Source organism: Phocoena sinus, chromosome X (genome assembly GCF_008692025.1).
Source record: "Phocoena sinus isolate mPhoSin1 chromosome X, mPhoSin1.pri, whole genome shotgun sequence".
NCBI lineage: Eukaryota > Metazoa > Chordata > Mammalia > Artiodactyla > Phocoenidae > Phocoena > Phocoena sinus.
Window position 1 is genome coordinate 36346892 of NC_045784.1, and position 20568 is coordinate 36367459.

A 20568-nucleotide genomic window follows, 5' to 3' on the forward strand; every position below is an offset into this window, starting at 1 on the left:
AGGTGGTTGGTGGACTCGAAAGGAAACACCTCACTGGCTACCTCTTGTATTCTTTCTCTTTTTGGACAAATTCAAAATAGAATTTTTGAGTTAAAAAATTCAAGTCTCGAAACAATACGTATGGTAGGGTCCCAATTTTGTGTGTGGGGGGTGGTGTTTAAGGGGAGAGAAGAAGATGGGTAGAGAGCAAGATAGAGCAACAGAGATTTGGGCGGGCAGGCAGGCAGGCAAGCGGGGGTGCGTGACAGGCCGAGTGAGGGGGAGAGAGAGTGCGAAGCAGACAGACTAACTGGTAGATCTCTTCGTTGTGGGATTAGGAAAAACGTATTCTTATTTTTGGCCGCGGCACGTGGGATCTTAGTTCCGAACCCGGGCCCCCTGCAGTGGAAGCGCGGAGTCCTAACCACTGGACCACCAGGGAATTCCCAGGAAAAACGTACTTTCTTTCGCTATTTCCCCAATACACAAGTGCTAATTTTGCAAAAAGAAAATTTATTTAACAAAAACTACTTTCACATCAAACTCTTATGTTCTAGCAATTTCCGGTATGGACTCACCATGTGGACTAGCAAAACTGGCCCCTGGTCCTATTGAGATTCCATGCGAGGAAGGGGGAGGAGTTGGAACAAATGATGCTGGTGATGGGGCTCTCAAAGCCCCACTGGGGGAGCTGGCGGCATGCAGATTTCCTAATAAAGGAAAATAATTATAGATGATCTTGCAGGACACATATTATGTCCTGTCCAAGGACCCCGAGTTAAGACTCTACAGACTAAAGAAACAAGTAGTAAAGCTCCCATGAGTAGCGCAAAGAAAAACTGGAACAATTTCAGTATGGAAAAAGAGAGACATCAATTCCATGGGGTCCAAATTCTAGCTCTTATATTGACTGATGTTTAAAAAAAAAATCCAGTGTACTTTTTTATCCACTCACTCACTCATTCAACAAGTAGGCATGCACATCAATTTCATGCCAAGCATTGTTGTAGGTACTGGGGATGCAGCAGTTAACAAGAGACAAAAAAATCCTGCCCTCATGGAGTTTATATTCTAGTATAATGAGAAAGACAAACAAATATATGTCAGGTTATGCTAAGTGCTACGGAGAAAAACAGGGCAAGGTAAGGGGGCTATATCGTGTAGTGGTGGAGGTGGGTGCTGTTCTTTATATAGAGCAACCAGGGACCTCTCTGAGAAGGGGCTGTGTGGGCTGAGACATGAAGTGAAGGATCAGAAGAGCTAGTGCAAAGGCTCCAATGGTAGCAGCAGTTATAAATAACAGGGGGAGGCCAGTGTGGCTGGAGCAGCGTGAGCAAGGCGGGGAGCGGGGAACGGAAGATGATCAGGTCAGAGAGGTGGGAGGAGGGTCCCAGATCACACAGGGACTTGTAGGCCACTCTAAGGACTTAGGGTTTACCCTGAATGAGATGGGAGGCCACTGCAGAGTCTGGAGCAGAGGAGTCATGACCTAACTTCTGTTCCAGAAGGATCACTCTAGCTGCTGTTGAAAAACAGACTATAGGGCAGGAGGCAGCGAAACCAGTTAGAGGCAACTGCAATTACCCAGGTGAGAGATGGCTAATGACCCGGGAAAGGGTGAAGGCTGAGATGGTGAAGGTGGTTAGATTCTGGATAAATTCTGAAGATGGAGCTGACAGTATTCGGTAACTGACTGACTGTGGGTGTGAGAGAAAGAGGAGTCCAACATGACTCCTATGGCTTTGGCCCAAGTAACAGGAAGGAAGGAAGAAGCTGCCACCTGCTGAGATGCAGTGCCTGTGGGAGAAGCAGCACAGGGCAGGGTTGGGGGGGTGTTAGGAATTCAGTTTCAGCCATGCTGAGTTTCAGATGTTGACTAAACATCTACATAGAAATGCTGAATAGTTAGCTGGAAAAGACAGGACTCGAGTTTGGGGGAGAGGCCTAGATGGAGCTATAAAAAACTCGGAGACATGAGCTTAAAGATGGTATTTAGCCACAGGACTAGCTTTAATTTAGGATGATGAAGGGTGGGGACTATGGCTATCGAAACTATCAGTGCAACATTAAAATACTTGCTACATTACCATGACTATCCTCAATACCAGCAGCTTCCAAATTCTCTACTATGTAAGAGAATTTCATATTTTTAATGTTCTATTAATACCTAATGCAGTACTAATACAGTATGAATTCAATATTAACATACTGATATTCAATAAATGTTAATCAACTTGATTAACCTTTAAGTATTATATTTACATATTTAGCTGTGTGATCTGGACTAGTGACTTAACTTCTCCATGCCTCGGTATTCGTTTAACCGTTTATTCCCTAGGGAATAAACGAATTCGTTTAATTTGTTTAATCCCTAGGCATTACCCGTTTAATGCCTAGGGCTTAAACGGGTCAAGTGCTTAGAACAGGGCTTGGCACACAGGAAGCACTACGTACCTGTCTGCTACTAAAATTATTTCAAAATAATCATCTCTCCTTCCTTCTATACGAAACCAGTCTCAACCCACATCCTAGAAACTCCCTCCCCTCGGGTGCTGGGACCCCACTTCCCGTTCTCCCCCTTGCTCCCCAGCTGCTCCTCCTCAGGCTCCCACACTGTCTACTGTCGGAGCTTCACAGGGTCTGAGTCTCCCACCAGCTCAGCGTTCAGGGGCCTTCAATGACACGACAATGACTTCCAAGTCTTCACCTGGGGTCCCACCATCTCTGATGAGCAGGAAAGGGCTCATCTACCCTAAATATCCGATACCAGTGCTCCTTGCTAGAAGGTAAGCTCGAGAAGCAGGACTGCTCTCGGGCTCACTGCTGAATCCCCAGCACCGTGCAGCATTAGACACAAAGCAACCACTTAAGACAAACCAGCGAATTAATTGTTCTGTTAAAAGTCAAAATTTGGCATTCTCCCGCAATTTTTTTTTAAAGATTTTTTTTTTGATGTGGACCACTTTTAAAGTCTTTATTGAACTTGTTACAATATTGCTTCTGTTTTATATGTTGGTTTTTTGACCGCAAGGCATGTGGGATCTTAGCTCCCCGACCAGGGATCGAACCTGCATTTTCGTGCATCGGAAGGCGAAGTCTTAGCCACTGGACCGCCAGGGAAGTCCCTCTCCAGCAGTTTTTACAGCGTACTTCATGGGGTCGCCAACAGAGCCATCTTGTTCAGACAAGCAGGTTGTGGCCTGCCTGACTCTGAGGTGGGGCACTGTTCACATACACCTGGGCTCTGCCAACTCCTTCTGTAAGGTGGCTTTTCTGAAACGGGTTATCGTAGCGGGAAAGCAGCCACAGACACTACATAAGTGGATGTGGCTGTGTTCCGATGAAACTATTTACAAAACCAGGTGGGGGATAGGATGTGGCCCACAGGCCTTAGTGTGTCGACCTCTGACATAGATCATGTTGTGATTCTTGGAGTTGCGCCATGAGTCTGGCTCTGGGTGACAACAACTCCACTTCACGCAAACCTTTTAAAAGTGCTCCTGAGGGGCTTCCCTGGTGGCGCAGTGGTTGAAAGTCTGCCTGCCGATGCAGGGGACACAGGTTCGTGCCCCGGTCCGGGAAGATCCCACATGCTGCGGAGCAGCTGGGCCCGTGAGCCATGGCCGCTGAGCCTGGCGTCCAGGGCCTGTTCTCCGCAACGGGAGAGGCCACAACAGTGAGAGGCCCGCGTACCGCAAAAAAAAAAAAAAAAAAAAAAAGTGCTCCTGAATCATGAACATAGATTTCACAACCCTGCCATAATGAATGAATGGCAAATATCCAGCCACGGACTAGCAAAGCAGTTCCCTCTGACATCTACGGCTACATCTGTAGTATTTCTCACGGTGTGTGTGCGTGTGTGTATGCGTGTTGTCTATTTTGGATCTGAAAGTTGAACACAACAAGAGAGTAAGTAATATCTTACCTGGAGACTGTGTGTGCATCATAGAGGGAGACTGGTTAACTGTGCTGTGATAAGATGTAGGGGGCGAAGTTAGAGGATAAGCGCCTGATGATCCTGGCTGCTTTGGAAATGGCTGAAAAGAAGAAAATTCCATGTTGGTAAAATGGCCAACCATGCAGATTATGTGAGTGTGGCTTTCCCCAATAAAGAGCTACAGTGTTAATTAACATTTACACACATCACTGGTTACCAAATAGGAAAGGTGAGGTATGAAAATGCCCAAAATTCACATCAATAATGCAAGTTTTAAAAAACTTCCTTTCAAAATGTTTTAAAAATAGCAACATTCTCATTCCTGACCTTGCACTACCACTGCTTATAGCCCCCAAGATGTTTTTTGCTCATTTTATCTACCATATAACTGACTTATCTATATTATTTATCTACCATTTGACTGACTCTAAGATAAATTTTCCCCATATTTTAACATCTCTGAAATCAGTGTGTGTCTTCCAATTCATGGCATGTCGTAGTTGAACTGGCAGTGTTGTTTCGGGCAGTACATAAAAACAATGCATTTGGTGGAGTTTTAGAGTCAGTGAAATATGGTAGTTCAGCCTGATCTCTACTCACCTTCACCTTCATCTCCAGTAATGACAACGTAATTCTTCCTAGTCTATTTTTTTAACTTGAGGTATGAATCACATACAGTAAAGCACACGACTCTTAAATGTACAGTCTGATGAGTTTCTATAAATGTAACTGCCACATAGATCAAGATACTGAAGGACATTACCAGAACCCCAGAGGCCTCCCTCACCCACCTTCCAAGTCTCTATCGTCTCCCCAAACTCTGACTTCCATCACTCAAGCTTGGCTTTGCCTGTTTTTTGCATCTCATATAAATACTGAATGTACTCATTAGTGTCTGGCTTCTTTTGTTCAACATTACGTCAGTGAAATTCATCATTTCGTTGCATGCAGCAATAGCTTTTTTCATTTCTGTAAAGTATTCCACTGTATGAATATACCCCCGTTTACTCACTCATTCTACTGTTGCCGGATATTTGGGTTGTTTACAATTTTTTGAATAATGCTGCTATGAACATTCCTGTGTTTTTTGGCTGCATTTCTGCTGCATATATACCCAAGGTAGAACTGTTAAATCACAGGCATGCATAATGTTCAGCCTTAGCACTCTGGAATAATGCTAAACACCACTGCAAGGCAGCTGTACCATTTTATACACCTTCCAGTAGTAAATGAGAGTTTTCAGATGGTCCTAATACCAAATGTTGGCAAGGACTATCAATTTTTTTTTTTCCTTAAAGACATTTCTGTGGGTATGGGGTATTATCTCACTGTGGCTTTAATGTATAATTCTGTGACGCCACCAGATGACACTGTTCACCTTTTCTGTGCTTACTGGCCATTTGGACATCATCTTTTGCGACCACATGGGTGATCACCTGACATTATTTTAAGTGCGGGAGTCTGAAGTTAATACTGTTTCTGGTACTATTTACTTCCCATCACTAGAAGCCTCCTCCTGTCTCCCTCTGTCACTATTTCTTCATATGAATTTCTTGGGCATCTCGGGTCCACCAAGGACCTCCTTGCCTTTCAGCAAAGAAGCAGAGCCACCTATGGAACCTGTTAAGTAACACAAATATGACACCGTTTGGAGTGTCAGCTAGACATCACCTGTTGCTGGGGTGGTGGCTGGAGTTGTGAGATTAAAGAATCCATCATATCTCCTCCAATGGGAGAAGGGGGATTATCATCCTCATTTACAGACCTTCTTCGAGCATCCTGATTGCTGTCAACAAACATATTCAGGAATGTCTATGGATATAAACAGGTAAAATTTAGATTATTTTACCTAACTTTAGTAAGATATTCTTAATCACTGAGAATGTGTTAACAGAAAGAAACATATTATGTCCATTATCTGAAATATAAGTTTGACACATGGCCACTATTGTTAGGCCAACCTAGAAGAGAGAGTGATCAATTTGAAGAAAGGGGAAAAATTGAGGAAAAGTTAAACACAACAATAAAAATAACATCTAAGTTAAAATGTTATTATGTGAGCAAAAAGTTGAAGAAAGAAGTTCACCCTGGCCAAAATATTTTCTTATTAATTTCTGAATAAGAAATTCAGAAATTTCTTATTTCTGGAAAAGAATAAAAAGTTGTATGGTAGGCATATAAGTAACTTCAATGACTTGGAAAACTTCCTATTTAGTGAGAGTTCTCACTTTTTAAGCCAGAAAATATGAAAGAGGAAAGCTGAATAAAGAAACTAAGCCACCTTTTCCCTTTTTATTTTATGTGACTTAATCTTAAACATCAAGAGTGGGACAGTCTTGTTTTATAGGTTATGTCATCTAAAATTAAGCAAGGCTACCAGAATTTGTGTCTCAAGAGCAGATTCTCTTTTTTTTGCGATACGCGGGCCTCTCACCACTGCGGCCTCTCCCGTTGCAGAGCACGGGCTCCGGACGTGCAGGCCCAGCGGCCATGGCCCACGGGCCCAGCCGCTCCGCGGCATGTGGGATCCTCCTGGACCGGGGCACGAACCCGTGTCCCCTGCACGGGCAGGCGGACTCTCAACCACTGCGCCACCAGGGAAGCCCCTCTTTTCTTTTTAATATAAATTTCATTTATTTATTTATTTATTTTTGGCTGTGTCGGGTCTTTGTTGCTGCGTGCAGGCTTTCTCTAGTTGCGGTGAGTGGGGACTACTCTTCGTTGCGGTGCGCGGGCTTCTCATTGCGGTGGCTTCTCTTGTTGTGGAGCACGGGCTCTAGGTGCACAGGCTTCAGTAGTTGTGGCACATGGGCTCAATAGTTGTGGGTCGCGGGCTTTAGAGTGCAGGCTCATTAGTTGTGGCGCATGGGCCTAGCTGCTCCACGCCTGTGGGATCTTCCTGGACCAGGGCTCGGACCCGTGTCCCCTGCATTGGCAGGCGGATTCTTAACCACTGCACCACCAGGGAAGTCCCAGATTCTCTTTAATATGCTCCACCTTCCCAATCTTCAAAAATATAGATTACAAGCTTATCAGAATTACTGAAAAGCTTTTAAAGGTACAAAGTCTGATTTCTAATTAAAGATAATAGATTATTCACAACACACATTTCATCTTCTCTCAACACCCCACTGAAGCTCCTAAAAAAATTTTTTTAAGCAGTAAGTCACCAAGACAAAAAGAATGGGACAAGAGAGAAATAGCAATAAATTCTAGGAGGTTGCAGAGCAGATGGTTGAGTGGTAACTGAACTATCTGATGTGAGGAAGTTTCTTCTTAAGCAAGCAGTGGGGAAAGCCAAGAAGCAAAGCTATTTCCATCCAGATCTCCAAGATACACAGGAACTGGCAGCATCAGATACCCCTGGAAATGGAAATGAAACAGACTAAGAGCAGAGGACTGGGTGAAACGTCTTAAAGACAGTAGTGAAACCCTCCAGAGCCTCTGGCACTCCCACTGAGTTAGGCTGACCTTTACCACCCAGGTGGAAGGTTCTCTGATTGGGGGCGGGGGGGGGGGGGGAAACCTCTAGAATCAATTGACAGCAGGGGTACCATACTAAAAATAGAGATTAAAGTTTACATACTGAATGCTGAGAATACTAGTTTCCTTCTCTTATTTGACTTGCCAAATATTGGGAGCCAGATGCACAACGGCTATGCAGAGTCTTGATACTCTTCTCTTGGTACTCACACTGGCCCAACAAAAAGACCTGAAGCTACTGACATTGGGAGTTACCCAATGAAATGGCCCAAGCAGATCATCCTGCAGTGAAGATTACAGTCAGCAAGTGTCACCTTTAAATAAAAGCACAGAGTTAAGAATCACTTAATATTTGAAAACTACTAATATGAAAGAGATGAAAACAAAAAAAGGCGGATGAAATGGAGATTATGTAGGAAGAGGCAAGAGAAGGTAACGCAGCCATACAGAACAGGACGTCATAAAACGAACTTTCAGAATCAAAAAGAGCTCTCGGAAATTTTTTAAAAGATGGCAAAAAAAAAAAATTCTTGATGGAAATGAAAAATAGAAGGATTGGAAAAAAACCAAAGAAAGGAAATCTCCCAGAAACAAAGAGATAAAAAACAGAAAAGATAAGAAAATTAGAGGATAAGTCCAGGATGCCCAACTTCAGAATAGCAGGGGTAGCAGAAAGAGCTAACAGTGAACACAAAGGAAAAGACTCGAGGAAGAGCACAAGGAAATTCCCCACAACAAAAGGATGTAAGTTTCCAGACTGAAAGAGTCCACTTAGTCACATAAGGTTCAAGAACTGGAACAGGATGAAATGTCTCAATGGTCACAACAGAAGCTAGGGCACAATGGAGCAATGCCTTCAAAATTCTTACAGAAAATGACTGCAACCTAGAATTCTACACCTAGCCGCTCTCTCAACTAGATGACGCTAAACTAAAGATGCTTTCCGACAATACAAGGTCTCAAATTAACCTACCGTGTATCTTCTCCCAGGGAGCTACATAGAAAGTATTCCACCAAAACAATGAAGTAAACCAAGAACAAGACGTGGGGTCCAAGCCACAGGGCATGCAACACAAGAGAGAAGTGAAGGAATCTCCTGCTTCACCACCCTTCTGCAGATTCCTAAATCAAAACTGGGCCAAAGGTCTGGAGCGCTACCATTCCAGACTGGAGTTCAGAGGACTGTGGAAGAGATGTCTTCAAGATGAAACTGGTAAGGTATCTGATTTGTGAACGTACTGAGGGGAGAGTTACATATATGGGAGACTTTAAGGTTGAGTTAGTGATAAGTACAGAGAGAGCTAAGAAACAAAAAAGTTAATTAATAGTTCCAAGGAAAATAAATGCTGAGCAAGAAAGGAAAAGTAATCATAGTAAGCTTGGTAGAGTAGTGTTAAATACTCATAATAATGTGAACACTGAAAAATTACCTAAATTGCTACCTAACCATACCAAAAGGTTGGAGGAAAGAAAGAAGATGAATCGGTACTGGGAGCAGCCTGAAAAGGGGAAGGGGCATGTAAGAAAGAACTAAAAAAGAATTAAATCCTCATCTTCCATTACGAGAGTCAGATAACGCCCTCAACTAAGAAGTCAGCAAAGAGCAAGGAAAGCATGCTATTTAGAGGTAAGGATGTAAATACCAAGAGAATGAGCTATACTGTATAAGAGTTGAAAACAGAGTAGGAAACTGGCAAGACTGGGACTAATTTTCAAAACAGGCCATTTGGAACTATTTGACTCTAAACTATAAGAACATACAACTTAGCTGTCATACCAAAATCTCCAGGGGTTGTGGCCCAAGACCCTACATTTTAAAAAAAGTATCACAGCTGAACTGATGAACAAAGCTTTTCAATATTCACTGATAAAGACTACTTTTAAAGTTCCTTGAAGCTCCAAAGAGCAAGTAGGACTCTCTTTAGTATCTTCACTCATTACACGGTAAGGAAATAAAAGGAAGGACATCTTATCATTTCATATACCTAGGCACAGCACTTTACCAGAAGTTCTAGCTCCTTCAGAATGAAGTTGCAGAGATGATGAATTAACATGGCTACTCATTAAATTTAAACAGGAACTTGTTGCTTTTCCCCCCCGTTATTTCCCCCTCGAAGGAACTGTTTTAGAGATCACATTTATGTTTACTAATGCTGTAAACACTGAAGTCCATTACCTTGAGTCCTGGTGCAGGATAAAAACCTTCAACTAACTTGCTATTATCAAAAAGACTATAGGCCCCATCGCGTATTGCCACAACGCCTCGACTCCGGCAGTATATATCAATGCAATACATGTTCCTGAAGGCCAGTCTGATGTGGGTGGACGACTGCGGCAGGATGGAGAAGCACTGGTAGGCAGTGTTGGTTCTCTGGGTCAAGCCCAACATCGGCACAGTGGGCAGTTTGTTGATGGCATTCAATGGAGCCTGAGTATCAAACAGTACCTACAAGGAACAAATGCAGTGAGAGCATCCAGTTTCTGCTAAAACCTCAGAATTTTCAACGTAAAATCGTCACAAATGAGACAATGTCCTTCTGGCACATTCCATAAAGACTTTCGTCGTTAAAGACAAGTTAAGTCCACATGATTTTTTTTTTTAGTTAAGGGTACTTTAATTAATTAATGAATTTTTGGCTGTGTTGGGTCTTCATTTCTGTGCAAGGGCTTTCTCTAGTTGTGGCAAGCGGGGGCCACTCTCCATCGCAGTACGCGGGCCTCTCACTGTCATGGCCTCTCTTGTTGCAGAGCACAGGCTCCAGATGCGCAGGCTCAGCAGTTGTGGCTCACGGGCCCAGTTGCTCCGCGGCATGTGGGATCCTCCCAGACCAGGGCTCAAACCCGTGTCCCCTGCATTAGCAGGCAGATTCTCAACCACTGCGCCACCAGGGAAGCCCCCAAGTCCGCATGATTTTTTGAGGAGTTTTCCACGAGACACTAACACTGAGTCTTATTTTTAAATAGAAAATGAACTTAATTACCTGTAATAACTGAACCACATTTGGTGTTTTGTTGAACATTTCTTGAAGCTGATGGAGAATGGTATTGTGACAGTTACTGCATCCTGAGTTTGGACCAACAGTTCCCAAAGAAATGTGAAATTTCTGATGTATGGAATTCCACTGGATACTAATCTAAATCAAAGAGATTACATGTTTCAGAAACCGAGAAAGGAACGGAGTCAATCAGAAGAAAAAATAATGTTTAAACAGTAAGGCAAAATGCCAAAGATCTAAATGAGGTCTTTTTTGGAAGCAACTCATGAGACCCTGTAAACTGCAGATGTGCTGTCCCTATGGACATTCACTTAGTATGTGTGTGTTAGACAGCCCACTTCTACTAAATAAAACAGAAAGAGAAGGTGCTAAAGAAAAAATTTTGATTAAACTTTATTTGAAAGTTGTCATTGTTTCTTATTTTTCCATTTTCTCTTGAATGGAATAAGAGTCACCCCCTAGGTGAGTACCGTATTAAAGGGAAAAGGAAGCCAGCCCCAACAGATGCCACCTTCAGTTAACAGATTTTAAAACACTCAAGTAATTTCTGATATTACTTTATGTGGAAGAGTCCAGAAAGAAGCTAGCTGGCTGAATTTATATACTAAATTTCTAGGACTTTACATATGGGGTGGGGAAAAAAATAAGAAACTACAGACTGTGGGGAATACCTTCAAGATTAATACAGGATCAGATAACGTTAACAACCATATGACTAAAAGCACAGACATACCACACTGTTCAAGACCATTCATATATAATCTTCATTATAGTAATCACGCTGCTAAGCAGATTTGAAACCAGTGAAGAAAAAACCCCATAAATACCAAAAGTATATTACCTTGCCCAAAACTCTTCAAGAATACACACTCCAAAGAGGGTATAGTTTTTGTTTTCAATTTTAAAGAGTTAAGCGTTATAGTATATTTTTTTATCAACAAAGTATTTAAAATTTACCATTTTATCCCTAATTTTTACTTGAACCCTCAATTATTTCAAGAAAGTTTTCATAATTTTTGAATTCTTGAGTTTTTAAAGATATATGAAAGGACTTTAGTTTTTTGGGGTTTCTTTTGTGCACCCCACCCCCCCACCCCGCCAAGCGGACACCCCGAGACGCCTGGAAACCCCTCTGACCTCCACTCACCGTTGCCAAAACGCCCCAATCCCCACAAACGGAGTGTTTAACCCGTCCAGGGAACCCCCTCGCCTACGCTTCGCACTCAGGCAATCCCCACCCCATCTGAAGAGGTGGAGCCCCTCCTGGGGATTCCACCCCAAGTCCCCACAGGAGTCATCTCCACCAGCCAGGCGGCTTCTCCGCCTCCTCCTCGCAGCCGCTGCCGTCGCCGGGAACCCCCACAGCTCCTCCCGCTCCCGCCCCCACCACCCCATCCCCGAGGAACTTTAGTTTTAATTAATTCATAGACTTACTGAACTTCCCTTGGTGGTTCCATAACACAAGATAAGTTTTCGGTAATTATAAACACGAACTTCTGAGAAAATGTTTAGATGAGTGGGTATGTCTAAACAGAAAGAAAACAAGTTTAAGATTATCCATACGAAATTTTAAAATATATATTTGAAAAAGAGGGCATCTTGGCAATAGTATATGCCTAGATAGAAAGGTCTCTGTATATATAACTTAGTTTAAAAAAAAAAAAAAAAAGAAAGGAAAAAAGATAGTAACAGCATAAATAGGTAGTAGGGCTTCCCTGGTGGCACAACAGTTAAGAATCCGCCTGCCAATGTAGGGAACACAGGCTCAAGCCCTGGTCTGGGAAGATCCCACATGCCGCGGAGCCACTAAGCCCATGCACCACAACTACTGAGCCTGCGCTCTAGAGCCTGCGAGCCACAACTACTGAGCCTGCACGCCTAGAGCCCGTGCTCCACAACAAGAGAAGCCACCGCAATGAGGAGCCCGCGCACCGCAACGAACAGTAGCCCCCACTCGCCGCACCTAGAGAAAGCCCACGCGCAGCAATGAAGACACAACGCAGCCAAAAATAAATTTAAAAAAGAAAAATGTCTTAAAAAGAAAAAAAAAAAGCTGAAAGTATTTCTAACAGTTTACTTAGTTGGTTGACAATAGTAATAAGAAGAAATAAATAAATAGGTAGTAGGCTTCAATTTCCATTTCGACAAAAGGGGGCCAGGGCAGGGGCGGAGATGTACTGAAGCAGTACAGCATAGTGGTTTATGGGTTCCAATTCCAGCCCTGCCCTTTGCTAGCTACGTGAACTTCAGCAAGTTTCTTAAGTCTGTGTGACTTGTTTTCTTCATTTGTGAAATGAGGGATGATAAATTACCTCATAGGGTGACTGTGAGGAGTGAATGAGTTAATACAAGCGTTTATTACATTGTGTGGCACACAGTAAACTCTCAATAAGCACTATTATTATAATCTGGTATACCTGTGTGTTAAAATTTCTCAATATATACGAATCATCACAGTGGCTGTCTCTCGGGGATAGACTGACGATTTTTTTTTTTTTTTTTACAATGTGCATGGTTTCACTTCCTCAGTTAAAAAAGGCGGTGGCGGATGCTTCCCCCCTCCCTCCGCACCAAACGAAGATTATCACTTGTACCTGGTAGAGAACGTGCAAATTCCAACACACACTCATATAATCGTGCGATGCTATTCCAGTCATTAAGGAACATTTCAACCACTTTTCTACCACCAACAGGTTCAGACAACAGGTTTTCATATGTCAGATAAACATGCCGGGATGGTCCTACAGATTAAAAGAAAAGATTAATAGTAACCAACACAAAAAACAACCCAGAAATATGCAAAGACAAAGTGTGTGAAGCGTCTCACCTTGCTCCCTGGTAGAAGTGCCATTAAGTGGACAATTTGCAAACACTAACTCTGCCACCCAGGTGCGGTTATTTCTACCTTGTAATCGGAAAGTGCAATCGAGAAGAGAGCGGTCCAGAGCCTTTTGGGTTTCCTCATTTACACCCTTACAGGGAGGAATTCTGGTGATGAAAGACAGCATATGAAGTGTACTTCATATCACAGAAAGACAAAAGCACAATCTACACAATGACAGGCAGGGTATCATATTAGAGCTTTGGTTCAAAGTCCACTACTAGGCACCTTCTGCAAGAGAACGAAACAATTCACAGCAGTTAATAGCATTTAACCCACTTCCATTCATATCAATATGGATTAGGACTCTCATTTTAACAGTGATGCTCGCCTTCGTCCTTAATCTTGTTATTAGAAAAGACCACAATTTCTCAGAAAATCAAAGATACTGGCATTCTATGAAATCTACCTAGAACATCCTCAAGGAAAAGCTAAGGAGAACAAAATACTTTTAAGACCACTCTTTGAAGTCAGGATGACACAGTGAAAAGAACAAGGGCTTTGGAGTAAGGGACCTGCATTCTAATTCTGACTCAGCCACATTCAACCTCTCTGAATTGCAGTTTCGCAACTATAAAATGGAGATAAATAATTACCTTATGGGTCTCTGATTTTAAAACATGACAAAACATATATATAAAGTACTTATGGTGGCTGATACAGCAGGTATTCATATATGTTAGTTTCTCCTTGCAGTAAAACCAAGTCTTGATCACTGACTGCCATGACAAAATTTCAGGTTCGTTATCTCCCCCCACCTTCTCCCCTCCTCCTCTGTAGAGGTAACTCACTGTGATGGAGCTACACATGTATCAACTCATTTAACATACATACTGTCACTTACATATACCACATATACAAGAGGAATATATTAGCTTCGGTGTCTTAAAATACCCATCTCTTGCAACTTTATGAACTACCTTATTTGTCATAAAACATGATGAGGCAATATATTTTGGCTGTTTTTTCAGTAATGGATGAAATAATGAGATAATATTTAATTACACATTATCCTTTAACTCACAGGGAAGGTGAGTTAATTATCAGACTTGGTATAATAATTATCAAAATCTAAGCAAAAAACAATATAACTAGAAATATGGAATTTTGGTTCAGGCCTCTCATTCAGATATAACACCTAGACCAGGCTTTCTCAGGGTCGGCAATAGTGACATCCTGGGCTGCAGAATTCTTTGCTGTGGAGGGCTATCCTGTGCAGGTTATCCTACCCTGGCCTCTACCTACCAGCTGCCAGTAGCACCTCCCACCCCTTCTTCTCAGTTAATGAGAACCAAAAATATCTCCAAACATTGCTCAATGTTCCCTGGCAGGGAACACTGCCCTGAGGTTGAGAACCACTGACCTAGAATAAACAATTTAAGAGAGAAAAAAGAGACAGAGATTGTATATGGTAAAAAATAAAACCTGTAGGGGGAAAGAAAGCTATCCAGGTTGCATAAAAATAGAATTAATGTACTGAAATTTTCTCAGTAAATTAAAAATTCCACCACAGCCTGTTTTAAATGTACACGTTTGGGCTTCCCTGGTGGCGCAGTGGTTGAGAGTCCGCCTGCCGATGCAGGGGACACGGGTTCGTGCCCCGGTCCGGGAAGATCCCACATGCCGCGGAGCGGCTGGGCCCGTGAGCCATGGCCGCTGAGCCTGTGCGTCTGGAGCCTGTGCTCCGCAACGGGAGAGGCCACAACAGTGAGAGGCCTGCGTACCACAAAAAAAAAAAAAAAAAAAAAAAAAAAAGTACAGGTTTTAAAGTTTTTTCAAAAGTTAATATTTCATACTACATACTTGTTATCACTCACTACCAAGAAGATTCTGTCCAACATTATTTGGGGTAGTTATTATAGAAATCGCATACACTGCACATATGCTTCGAACTTCGGGTATACTGAGGACTTTTGCCTGCCCTTACCCCTCAAAATGTACCTCTAATCCACAGTAGTTATAAAGCAGCCAATTCAGATAGATTTTTTAAATCCTGAGTTTGAAAATATAAATGCAGTACATTATCCTTCTTTCACATAAAATAGGTATTTCATGAAATCCATCTGGTTAGAAAATGAACACATAGAAGTCAGCATGTTTTGAAGTAAGAATTAAGTAAGACTCCTTCCAATTTATGTTCTCAGGGACAACACGACCCTGAAAATGCATTCTATGTCACTTTCTTAATCTGTGATACCGATATAATTGGCTTTATTTCAAGGAACCTGCAAAATATCTACTTGCTTTTAAGGTTATACATGTAACAGAGAGAAATAACAATAACTTTAATCCTACCTGCATGATCATGTGAGGTGGAAAGAAAAAAACAAAAAAAACAGGTTCCCCCAAAAGGAAACCTGACAAAATCATTACAAGCACAAAATACTATTATTCAATACATTTGCCAAAAATTAAGAACTGAGGAAGATGTTCCCCGGACAATGGATTTATAACATATCTGAACATTTCTATCATTTCAAAAAAGTGTTTTGATCTAAACAGCTACTTCTGACTGATTTTTCTCCTGTAATTCTGAATACTGAACAAATTTAGAAAGTAAGCTCTGGTCTTCTAGGGCAGATGTGTATCAGCACTGCTCCTTCTCCGCCATCACGTGCTGCGTGTCAGTTTCGTTCTGAGGGATTTTACAAACATCAGTAACCACGTTATGTCCCCACAGTGCAAAAGTGGGGAGGAAGATCACTGAAAGTGCTAGTAAAAGCGGCACAACTGCACCTACAAGGAAAGTGGGGTGGATTTTATATAGATTGCACGTGCATATGCAGAAGGACTCAGTCGCATAACTGACAAGCCGAGTCACACAACTTGCAAAAAAGAGCTGCGCCTGTGCATTACTTGCATAAGCTACCAGGGGCAAACGAATCACGAGATGAAAAAACCTTGTGGGCGTGGCTGGAGGACCAGCACCACTGCCCATTACTGTAATGTTAGTTCAGGAGAGGGTGGGAAGTTTGCTTAAGAGCTCAAAACAAGGCACTGCGAGCATGCTGCTCTCGAGACTGTGTCATGTGAGCAGTGGGATCAAGGCTCTTGAGTTTGCACAAGGCAACAGGCCCATGAACCAGAGCAGTCTAAGGTGTTTTCCATATTTTCAGAGATACAGCAAGGAGGCCTGCTCAACAGATTTTCAAGGAGATAAGCTGAACAAGAACAGAACATATTTTTTAGCAAAGAGGAGAAATCTATGCTCAATTTTAAAGCTTTGAAGTCATACTCCCATTTAATATGAATATACCTAGGACTAAATGCTTAAAAGAAGAGTTTCTGAAGATTAAATGAATTAGAGCAATTACTTACTAATTATAATTAGATCTATCCCAGATATAGACATTTATTATTTTTTCCTTCCCTCGATAACGGACAGCTTGTACCAAACAGATCTCTTTGTCCATTTCTATGTATTTTCCTTTTAAGTTTTAAATAAAGAAAACAATAGCCAGGATATAGTAAAGACTTTCTCAAAAATTATTGTAAAATGAAGATTAAAAAATATGAAGTGCTTCCTCTCCACGTAAGGACTATAATGAATTCTCTTGAGTTCAAGAATAAAGGGGACTGAAATTTCTTTTGTAAAAATGCCGAGAGCAAGATATTTTAAGATTCTTGCAAAACATGAAAAATATAACTAAGAGAATAGAACACAAATGTTATCATCTATTAATCTACAGTTGTCAAAAAGAGTAAAAAGAAAAAAACCCTATACTTTAGGCAGAAGTAATATAAAACCAAAGGTAAATTAATTAAAAGTTTTACATTTTCCTTTTGATGTCTATTCTAAGACCAGCTCTCTCCCCAGAAAGCTATTTGTGGAGATGGAGATGGCATTAAGGTAACCAGGCAGGGCAGCTATTCTAGTTCTTCAACTCTTTATCTAACGTGAGCACCATGACACATGGGTGGAGTGCACGCTATCTGTGAGTCCTTCCCACCTTCCACAGGGCAAATTGATTCCCAAGTAACAAAAATTAAAGCCCCGCTGGCTCAAATTGCAGAGCCGCCATGTCTTGGCAGACAGGAATTCAATAAATAAAAATTGCTTCTATGATTTATATTATTAAGCAACGTCTAATAAACAATACAAATGTCCAAAAAAGAAAACTGCTTTGTGCACCAAAAAGGGTGATCTCTTAAATGGCATTCTAGCTTTGCAAGTCCATCCTGGTCACCTTATAAATCACACACGCTGCCTTAGTTTTCCCTCTAAGCATCCTTTGGCCCCCTTGTCTTCTACCCGTTTAGAACCAAGCCCTCTGCCCATCTCCCTCTGCGTGCTCTTTCCCGGTGATCTAAGTTACTATCCCAGCTCAATTACTTTCACCTTGGTACCGACTCATTTACTTCTCCTGCCCAGACCAGTCACCTGGGCTTGAGACACAACCCTGCCTGCCCAAAGGGATGTCTAGGCACCTCAAACTTAGCAAAGCCCCTTCAAACTCACATCTTCGGTCCTGTCTTGGAAAACATCACTGTCATCCATCATTTGCCCAAGATAAAACTAAGAGTTATCTTTGCCACCTTCTCCTCTTTCTCACCTTCGACATCAATCTAATCACCAACCCCTTAAGATTTCATCCCCTAAAGACACGTGACGGGGACTTACTTCAATAAGCGAATCGCATGACTGAAGCCATCACCTTCCATTTGCACTCCTTGATGTGGAATCTCCAGATTGGACAGCTGAAAACAGAAAAGCACAGTTATGTCAGACCACCAATTTTACAAAGGAAACTACCTTTTCTAAGTACTACTGTCTCTATTCTCATGGCATCTGTACTAGGGTCACTCTGTCCCAAAGTGACAACGTATTAGGCATGAGCATTGTGCCCCCATCATCCGATTTCCTGGGAAACCAAATAAGACTGGTTTTCTTGTGTGATTCAATTATGTTTGTTTGAAAACAAAGTTCGAGTCATAGCCACATCTCATATTTAATCACAAACAATATTTTTCCGTTTATAACTTTTCTGGAATACATTTTTATTTTTAACAACTATTTCCTCCGTGAAACCCAAGAAGAAAAGACTTTCACTTTATGCATTTACCCAGTGAGGTATCACTCCCAATTGGAGGATTCAGTAAATGAGTTAAAAAGATAAATGCAGGGATAGTGCCTGAGACCTTATCAGTGGAACTACAGGTTATTTGGGTATGCCAGGAAGTCATCTGATCTAGCAAAGAAATGCTTGCCTTCAGTACATATTCCCAGGCCTTCTCTGACAGAGTATTTACTTATTTATACCCACCTTGTTCCAGAAAGGATTTAAAGCAGCCCTAAGCATTTCACTGAGCCCTGCTCTTTGGGCCTGGGAAGAGCAGAGGTTTAGGAAAATAGCTGCTGACCAAATAGGCAGGAGGGGTCCAGATTCAAAAGGAAGCAAAGTGTGGGAGGGCTTCTCTTCTATGGATCAGAAATATAAACATTCCTGGTAAGACTAGATTTAGTTATTCACATCTTAATATAAATTACTTTAAGCAGAAAATGTGCTTGCTTTTACCTTTAACATATCTTTTTCATTGATCTTTTTCATTGAGAGAAGAAAAAGTTAAGTTTTTAAGAGCTTGACTGAGTTCAGTAGACTACTACAGAATGTTACATGGCCTATGTGTGCAACAGGTATAGGAGCACAGGGAAGGGGGACAGAGGCCATATGCCTACAGGTGTCTATAGGGACACTACGAAGACACAAGCTTTTGCAACTTCTAGCCTGTGGGTAATGGGGAAGACAGCAGACAATGAATGAGGCATTACACTGCCTCTGGGCATCATGTAGCCTCCCTTCCCACTGCAAGGGAGTAACTGAATGACATTCATGTAACCAATCCACATGGCACGATGAAAAAGCCCAACGACACAGTTAAGTAGATACAAGCACGGACACCGCACAGTTTTGGAGCTCTGGCCAGTTCCCAGACAAGAGGACATCCGTCAAGCTTACAGTTCTAGGAGCGGGGACGCTGTGGACATAAGTATCTACTTTAGCCTATTTCTGGGCTTGGATTTTCTGGGCTACTGCTGCTCCTCACAATTTCACACCTTATTCTCGGCCTTCAGTTCCCAAAACCCTATAAAGCAGCGGTTGGCATACAACAGCTCATGGGCCAAAGCCAGCCACTGCCTGTTTTGGTAAATAAAGTTTTGCTGGAACACAGCCACACTCATTTGTTTAAATATCAACTATGGCTGGCTCACACTACAACAGCAGATTTGAAAAGCTGTAATAAAAGACCATGACCCACAAAGGCTTAAAATATTTACCATCTGGCCCTTTATAGAAAAAGTCTGTTGATTCCTGCTCTAAAGAATCAAAATGTTTTCAACAAGTCTTCCCAAGACTATCATCAGCCCAACTGAAATAATCCACTTCCATGTTTCTAGGTCTCTTCTTCATTCCCAATAATTTACAGAGGGGAGGAGTCTTACAGAAAGTAAAACTTTAAACTGGAGGGAAATAATTAAGGTTTAGATGTATTAGTTTTAAGGGCTGCCAATCCTTGGCAAAAGCCCTTTTTGGAAATACAAAAATGCAGGTTCTGTTACCTCCCTTTACTTTCTTTTTTTTTTTTTTTTCTCCCTTTACTTTCACGTTTGGGGATCATGCTGGATATCACGACTGTGTACTCTTGAAAGACACTAACTCTGCATAAGTCTATTGCTTCTTCCATAGGAAAAGAGTAAAAATTTAGTTTAATATTCTTTCTGACCTGCTTCTCAGAAAGGAACCCAATTTTATTAGTAAGCAATATGTACAGCTTCACCCACTGAAAAATGAGCCACCCCTTTATCAACTACCCATCTCTAAAAGGGTAAATAATGCTCCTAAGAGGTATACAAGTAAGATGTTAATTCTCAAAAGTTGTCTTTTTTTTTTTAAACTAGAAGAATTTACTTTCCATTTCCACAAAGAACAGAAGGCCCACAATTTGGAACCAGAGAGATGAAATAATTTAACTCATGTTTTACATGTATACCACGAGATGCTGTGATTTCAACCCCACCCCTCCCAAAATATACAAGTGATCACAACCATCCGGTTCTAATGGAATTCATGTAGCTTTAGCAAGGCATTTTAAAATTACTTAGAGTACCCCAAATTACCTCCAACCGAAGTCCTACAAATGGCATATTTGTATCACACATAGCAACAAAGTGAGCTAGAACTTTATTGAAGGCACACATTTCTCCTGATCGTTTGGTTTTCTTGGGTTCTACTGGACACAGATCATCAGACAACTAGAATTTAAGTAAAGAACACAAGTGGGTAAAAAAAGCA

At 41.7% G+C, this 20568-nt stretch overlaps 1 protein-coding gene across 3 annotated transcripts in view; it reads right to left on the bottom strand.

The window, feature by feature from the left end:
* Window positions 1–20568, bottom strand: part of MED14 (mediator complex subunit 14) — a 76924-nt gene that overhangs the window by 16869 nt on the left and 39487 nt on the right. For 2 of the 3 annotated variants that reach the window (XR_004348017.1, XM_032619434.1), the window contains exons 15-24: window positions 20394–20528; window positions 17898–17974; window positions 13223–13383; window positions 12990–13136; window positions 11830–11921; window positions 10381–10533; window positions 9576–9845; window positions 5588–5728; window positions 3905–4016; window positions 558–689 (exon numbers count right to left, since the gene is read on the bottom strand). Coding sequence is in view for 2 of the 3 variants with exons in the window: in XM_032619434.1 (XP_032475325.1) it covers window positions 558–689; window positions 3905–4016; window positions 5588–5728; window positions 9576–9845; window positions 10381–10533; window positions 11830–11921; window positions 12990–13136; window positions 13223–13383; window positions 17898–17974; window positions 20394–20528 (1420 nt within the window). In the remaining variant the exon portion in view is untranslated. The remainder of the gene's footprint in view (window positions 1–557; window positions 690–3904; window positions 4017–5587; window positions 5729–9575; window positions 9846–10380; window positions 10534–11829; window positions 11922–12989; window positions 13137–13222; window positions 13384–17897; window positions 17975–20393; window positions 20529–20568) is intronic. The other variant, XM_032619435.1, reaches the window with a different exon arrangement.